The sequence below is a fragment of the Streptopelia decaocto genome (assembly GCF_964273445.1).
Source record: "Streptopelia decaocto genome assembly, chromosome: 4".
In the NCBI taxonomy this organism is placed as follows: domain Eukaryota; kingdom Metazoa; phylum Chordata; class Aves; order Columbiformes; family Columbidae; genus Streptopelia; species Streptopelia decaocto.
Window position 1 is genome coordinate 53,034,406 of NC_138658.1, and position 7,581 is coordinate 53,041,986.

The 7,581-nt window shown below is 45.4% G+C and overlaps 1 protein-coding gene across 1 annotated transcript in view; it reads left to right on the forward strand.

Moving 5' to 3' along the window:
• The window catches only part of PHOX2B (paired like homeobox 2B), a gene marked incomplete at both ends in the record, with an annotated part of 1,976 nt that extends 1,523 nt beyond the window's left edge, over window positions 1-453 (forward strand). Inside the window, one exon of the mRNA XM_082050792.1 lies at window positions 1-453. This exon is cut by the window's left edge and continues 3 nt beyond it. Coding sequence (XP_081906918.1) covers window positions 1-453 — 453 coding nt within the window.
• Between the last annotated feature and the right edge of the window lie 7,128 nt (window positions 454-7,581).

Below are 7,581 nucleotides of genomic sequence, written 5' to 3' on the forward strand. Positions count from 1 at the left end.
TGGTTCCAGAACCGCCGCGCCAAGTTCCGCAAGCAGGAGCGGGCGGCAGCGGCGGCGGCAGCGGCCGCCAAGAACGGGGCGGCCGGCAAGAAGTCCGACGCCTCCCGAGACGACGAGAGCAAGGAGGCCAAGAGCACCGACCCCGACAGCACCGGCGGCCCTGGCCCTAACCCCAACCCCGCGCCCAGCTGCGGCGGAGGCGGCGGCGGCGGACCCAGCCCTGCCGCCGGGCAGGGAGCGGCGGGGCCCGGCGGGCCAGGGGGGGAGCCGGGTAAGGGAGCGGCGGGGCCAGGCGGGCTGGCGGCGGCGGGGCCGGGTCAGGGCTGGGCGCCGGGGCCCGGGCCCATCACCTCCATCCCCGACTCGTTAGGCGGCCCTTTCGCCAGCGTCCTCTCCTCGCTGCAGCGGCCCGGCGGCACCAAAGGCAGCCTCGTCAAGAGTGGCATGTTCTGAGCGGCAGCGGCGGCGGCCCCTCCCGCTCATTAGTATCCGCCGCCCGCCCATAGTAATGACCAGGGGCCCGGGCTGCGCCGGGCTCCGCGGGGCAGGGACCCTGCGCCCCGTGGGGGGTCGCGCCCGGCTCCCCTCGTCCCCGGCCCGGCGGCGGGGCCGGCCCCGCAGCGCCTCCGCTGGGGCGGGGACTGGGGGGGGTGCGGCCGCGCAGGGGGCGCTGCGCGGGTGCGGAGGAGGCGGCAGGCCGCGGAGACTGTGCCTGCGGGCGGCCCGGCGGCTGGGGAGGGCGCCTTGCCCGCCCGTGGGGTGTTTTTTTTAAGCTCCTTTTCACGGTCAGCCCGAGCGACAAAGTGTCTTCTCCATCCCCCGCGACCGCCACCCCCCCGCTGTCCCCCGGCCCCGCGCCCGGGGGCGTTTCTTACTCCTCCGTTCGGTGTCACTGTCCCTCGGTTGGGTCTTGGGTCTTTCCGTTGCCCCCGCCGGCGCCCCGCCGGGCTCGGCCCTTGCAGGGCTCGCGTCCCTCACGGCGGACGGCTTGTATTTATTATTAATTATTATTAATTATTATTATTACACGGTTCACGCAGTTTTTAGGCATCTACGTTAGGGTTTTCTAATTTTATTTTAAAAGGCACAAACTATAGCTCTTAGTTGAATGTTGGCAGGTATGCTTCCTCTTTTTCCGTGTCTTTCTACAACTGTGTTCTGTGACTCAACTGTATAGTGTTAATATCAGTACAGACTTGTCTAGTTGACCGTATAAATAATGTTTTCCCTTCTCGTAGTCTCTATGGCGTGTCTTTATGGAGAAATAAGGTTCTCATCGGTTCGGTTCCCTTTGCGTTTAGAGAGACCAGGTTCAGGCAATGATATATATTTTTGTTATCGGTTGCATGTCGTCTCATTTTTTTTCCTTTCCCTACCTGTTGGAATATGTTTGTGAGCATAATCGTCATAAATTATGTTCAGGGTTTTCAGATTTATTTATATGTGGTTAAAATGAATGCTTCTATTTAAAAGGGGAAATATTTCTACATGTGCATATAGTTTTCCAAGAGTGTACCATTAATTGATTGTTGATAATAAAAACCAAAAGCAAATATAGCACTGTAGCTCTTCTGACTTCTTGTCAGGGCTTTATTTAGGGGGAGGGCTCGTTTGTTTTTTCTGACAAAGATTGAAGGTGCACATCGCAGAATCTGGACTGAGTCATCAAAAGGAGATGGGCTCAGTAGCATTATATTTAATCTCTGTTACCATCAGGAAGACCATAACTGCGGCTCCCATCATTACTGCCTAATTGTACCGTTATTAATTATTTGTAAACAGGCTGATTGGGGGGAGGAAGGATGGAAGATGCGTCAGATCTGACCTTTTGTCGCTACCTCGAAAACTGGAGATGCCCAATATTAAGCGATATCCGTTAAAAGATTTTTTTTAAGGGGGGGGGGGGGTATAAACTACAGGTCTGGATTGTCAATGGATAAAACATCCTGCAGGCCGGCTGAGAGCTTTGGTCAGCCATTGTACCAGCAGGAGGACGGTAAAACTGCCTTTACAGGTCTGCAGCTTTTTGGAAACGGTTCTTTTGCTGAAACCCTCAGCTTACTACCGAGCGCAGGTAGAGGGGCCGTCCGCGGGGACCAGGCCCTGTTTCCGCCCGGGCCAGGAGTCGTCCGGCAGCCTCACACCTGGGGACCCGCTTTGTTTTACCCCCCGGCAGTAGGAGACCGAGGCAGCGCCCGGCCCAGCCGCAGCCGCCTGGGGTAGCAGTAAAAACCCGGCCTCGCCGAGAGGAGCGGGCATCCAGCTCCCCAGCCCCCGCGGGCAGGGGCGGGCCCCCACCCCCGAGAAAAGTCGGGGCGCCCCAGGGAGGGCAGCGCAGCCCGGTGGGGCCCCTGCAGCGGGGCACCAGGGGGTTAGCTGCAAGGACGCCGGGCAATGAACTCTGCCTGACTCTGGCACAGTCGGTGGAAAAAAAAAAAAAAAAGGAAAGAAAAAAAGGACACTGTTTGGCTGAGAAGCAAATATGGCAATAGTCTTACTCTATACTACGGGTGTGCTGGGGGAGAGGGTGTCACCACTGAGAGCGCAGTTAAAAAAACAGGAAAAATTGAATAATTGCTGTTTCACTAATAAAAGTACTTCAATAATCAGTTTTTAAATGCTGCAATAAAATATGCAGTCTGTTTTCTGGAGACAATACCCCTGTATGTATTTCTTGGATATATGTTTTGTTAATGTGAGTAGCTTTGTGATTTTACTTTTTCTTCCAAAAGCATTTCATGATCTAATAATATCTTTGCTGAAAGTAAATGGACTGTCTCTAGGAATTACCCAGCTGTGGCCACAGTGCAGCTCTGCTAATAATGATCTACATGAAAAAAGTTTTCTGCTGGAGAAGCTGCAGTGCTCAGTCCATTGACTTTACCATGGCTCTTGGAGAAGACTCTTGGAGAAGGCGAGACCTGTATTACCAAGAAACCAAACAGCCAGCCAAGGGTCATTTAAAGATACCTCTCCTGGTCAGCCCTTGTTGTGTGAAGGTGATCAGCTATGACATGCAGTCATGATTTGAAAAAACTGAGACATGACAACATGCTACTTCTTTGTGTATTTTTTTGCCAAGTTCACTAATTTGTCTGCTAAAACTTAGGGTTTATTTCTAATGATACCTTCAGCTTCCAAGCAGTGGATTTAGCTACATGTCTGCTAGACCTTTTCTCTCTTTTAATTTTACTACATAGTAAACTGATTTGCATCTTGATCTATCTTCTTCCTGATAAACTAAATAGTTTGCATCCTTCGCATCTCCCATGCTCCCTAAGTCTCAAACTTTTCATGCCTTTTCCAGAGTTGGAACCACTGTCTCCTGTTTCTGAAGATGCCTTGTAAAAGGGATACCAGCACAGTACCAAATGCTGCAGTGTCTCTCTCACTGGTGGTTCATACAGAGCTAAGATCACCTCTCTATTTCTGATCACAATTTTCCACTTAGGCATCTAAGTTTTTCATTAGTCCTTTTTGGACTTCTGTTCCATCACTTTTTTCCTCTGACCCATAAATCCTTCCCTAAGCCACTGGAGAGTGGTCACTCCCACAGCACAGGGAACCATGGGAGGCCTGAGGCGTATGCCTGTTTGTAAGGACCAGCGCTCCTGAGGCAGACCAGTTGCAATGGTTAATTCATCAGCCTTTGTGATTGCTCAGTCAGGTAGAAATGGATGGTTTGAAAATATATGGAGTTTGTTTGTCCCAATTCTCTACAAAAGTAGGAGTTTGAAAAGAGGTATTAATTAAATAAGTAGACTACAGGATTGCTGCTGACTTTTACAAACACAAACGCTAGAGGAGGGCCATAGGGTACCTGGTGGGATTCCATGCAGGAAGAGGTTGCCAAATGGCTGCTTACCCAGTGAAAGCTGTACAGGCAATCTGATCCGTAACGCCAAGAGATGGTCTGGGGTTCACAAAGCAAGGAGATCTGTGCAGAATGACCTAAAAGTCAAAAGAAGCTCCAGTAAAGAAATAAGGGTAAGGTTTGTTATTTTTGTTTGGTTTTTTTTTTTTTCCCCTCAAGTTGTTCAAATAAAGAATAATTTATTATCCAACTCAAATTCAATATGAACATGTGCTGTATCTTGAAGAGTTCAAAGGTAAATTCACACTGTGTATTTGAAGAAACTCAAATGTTTAATTGTCTACTCTTTTAAATGCCAAGACTTGGAATTCAGGTCTAATGTGGCAAATTTGGCTGTGGAGTAGTTCTTGCACATGCTCTCACTTTATTCTCTCCAATACATGAACAGAAAAAGTAAATCCTGACTGTAGTATGAATCTCTCAGATGGACAGATGCACGGCAATGCAAACATTGATTTTGCTGCTAAAGAAAACATAGCCAGCAAATAGGAAATCTGCAATTAGTAAAATCAATCATTTTCACAGAAGCAAGTGTGTCTAAATAATTCAGTCTCTACATAACTGCACTTAATAAAGTTATCTAACTATTATCAACCAGTGGGAAAATAAGGTGTCATGAGAAGAGCCTGTGGCCCATTACAAGATTTTTTAAAATCCACTTTTTTTTTTTTTACACTTTTGAAAGTGCAAATGGATGTACCTATCAGGAGCCCTTTGAGCCAGCCTAACTCCAGCCAAGGCCAGCAGCTTACTGCTGTGGTCTGAAGCTCAAGCTCTTTCTGAAGGAAAAATCTGGCATCTCTTCAGATAAAATCACTATTAATTCTTAGGCACCTATTAAACCAGTACCTCTCTGTAACTTTTGTTGCATGTTTAGCATGAATCAGTAAGAGTCAAACATTAAATTGTAGACTACCCTCATCAATCATAAAGCAGAGCAGCATTATGGAGGCTGTATTACAATGGCCTTCATTACATACACTTGGTCCTTTACAAGTTGTCACTTGACAACTGTTACGAAGTAAACTGGTAGCTTTTTCCAGGATGCTATCAAAATATGGCTCCATCTTAGTAAAACAACTTCGTAGCTTGTACTTTGCATGAGAGGTCATCAGATAGGCCAAGGAATTATTTGAGAGGAAATCTACCTTCTGAGTTTGTGGGGAATTCATCCAGAAACACTTCAAGAAACTTTAGCTGTGAAAATGAAGCTCATGATGGCATATTCTAGGTTGGAAACTTTCTCCACAGAGAGGAAGCCACCTTTTGGGCTGATCCTTGTTGTGACAATTTTATCAATGGGAAATTAAAATATTTGCACTTGAGAAAGAGTATTACTCAACAATATTGTTGTGGGCTGAGGCCGTACTTTTAATTTCTTTCTGAGAGATAGTGAGGGAATGCCAATAACATTTCCTGCTACTTCAAATAACATTCAAATAATGTATATAGTCTATCAGCTGTATTAGATAAAAGTTTGAAGCAATCTTGGGAAGCATGAGAGAAGCCATGCTTTTCCAGCAGTCTGAAATATAACATCAGCATTAAGGCTTCCATCAACAAACTTAAAATGTGGATTGGGTCTTCAGGAGCATTAACTTTAGTATCATTTCATAGGAGGATGCTTATAGAAAATGAATCAATATATTAATTTCTGCTAAAGAGAAAATCTATTCAGGGAACAAAGCTCAAATATTATGAGTAGCTGTGGTTATATGGTTAAGGAAGCGACTGGAGATTGTGAAACCAGTGGCTAAAAGACTTGGTTATCTTAGATGGACGTGATATTTGGGAAAGCTTGGTTGCTCATTTCAGAGGCATGGGGCACCCTCAGCTCCCAGCCAGAGCTGTGGATAATCATGACCTTGAAAAGCTGATTCACTTCTTGAAGGCTTCTCCTAAGAGAATGCCTACACCTGTCCCAAGATACAGCTGCAACCACCTGTGCTTTGAAGAGTTGGGGGAGGTGGTTCACTTTCCCCAAGACAGCCTAGGAACTGGATGTTTCCCATCCTGCTTCCTCCCCGGTGGCAACACAGCTGAGCCATAAAAAGACAGTGGCAGCACCCAGCAGTTACCTGCCAGTGCTTGTGCCCCAGCAGAGCCAGGAATAACTTCTTCCTTCTGTGGGTAACCACAAACTTCTGATTTGGGATCATTGTTGGCCTGACTTCTTCATAGCTGAGATGCTCTGTGCAGCTTTCCACTGTTGTGGCCTCCTTGAGCTTGTAGGAACTCTCTTCCAGAGAACCAAGGCAAGCAGAAGAAAATTTGGCTTTGGTGACTCCTTGGTTGCTTTGCCTCAGCTTTGTGGACAGTACAGAGGAGGAAGGGGAGAGACAGCAGAGTTGCTACGAAGTGAAAGTTTTAACTCTCATTGGAGTTTATGATAATGATGTTAGTGGAGTTCAATGCCATATAGATTTACACTGATATATATCACAGGCTGTTACAAGCTGCAGGTTATTTTATTTTTTTGTTTTAATCTTACCTAAAGAGTCTCATGTCATAGTTCAAAATAACATCCTCAAAGCAGTGCTGTCAGGAGAACTCAAAAGCTCCTAGTCCTGTATTGGTTTCACAATATCAATCTGTTTCTAAAAACAGCTGCCAAAAATACTCTTGCTGTATTATCTTTAAAAAGGTTACCAAAAGGGATGAGCTCTGAAAATAAGCAGTTCAGGAATCCATGTAGGTAATACTGCAAACAAAATGCCACCATTTCTAGGATACAAACATCTGAGGAACCCCCTTTCACTTCAATTCCAAAGTTACATGTTTTCTTTACAAACTGAGTGTCTCTTCATTTTTGATAACAACGTCTTCTTACATCTGGAAGAAAGAGCAATAGTTAAAACCATATCTACTGCATACTACTACCCTTGTAATGCATTATGTGATAGCCTATTTTTGAACAATGATGCTTTAAACACACAGATCTAATTATAACTAGGAATATCTCTATGGAGACAAGAAGTTAGATAAACATTACATACGTGGTTTTGTTCTGCTGCAGAAAAAGAGGATGCACTGGATGGACATCTAAGCCCTTCACTCCCATCCTCTTCCATTCCCACTGGAAGTGAGCAACTCCTAAAATATTTCTGGGCTGATTCACTAACTGTCAAATCTGGTGGCATTTGCAGAAAGGTGGCAGGAGTGATTGAGGGCACATATCATTCAAGAGAGGTGGGAAAGTTATTTGTATTAACAAGAGCATGTCCTACACAGTGTAATATTACATATATATGAATACTGAAATACTGATGAGATTGGAGAAGTTCAATTATGTACTTTTATTTTTTACCCATTTAGTCTCATCTTTCATTGATCACACCTCTCTAGCTCTCTCCTAATGTTGGCTAGGAGGGAGAAAAATGTAGGATAACATATAATAGTACAGTAATTTAATTCCTGCTAGAGCAAGTTTAGAACCAGAAAAGTGAGATATTATACTTCTGGTCACTAGGTGATCAAATTGACATTCATTGCCACAAGATTTTGTTGAGGTCATGATTTTAACTAAATTCTGAAAAAAAAACCAACCAACCAACCAACCAACCAACCAAAACAAAACAAAACAAAACAAAAACACTCCTTAAGTAAGAATATTCAGGCAGTACAGTCTGGGTTAAGAAAAGATTCTGGAAGATTTCAGATATAAACACACCCATTTCAGGGTGTAAGTCAAGATCTACTTGTTGAAG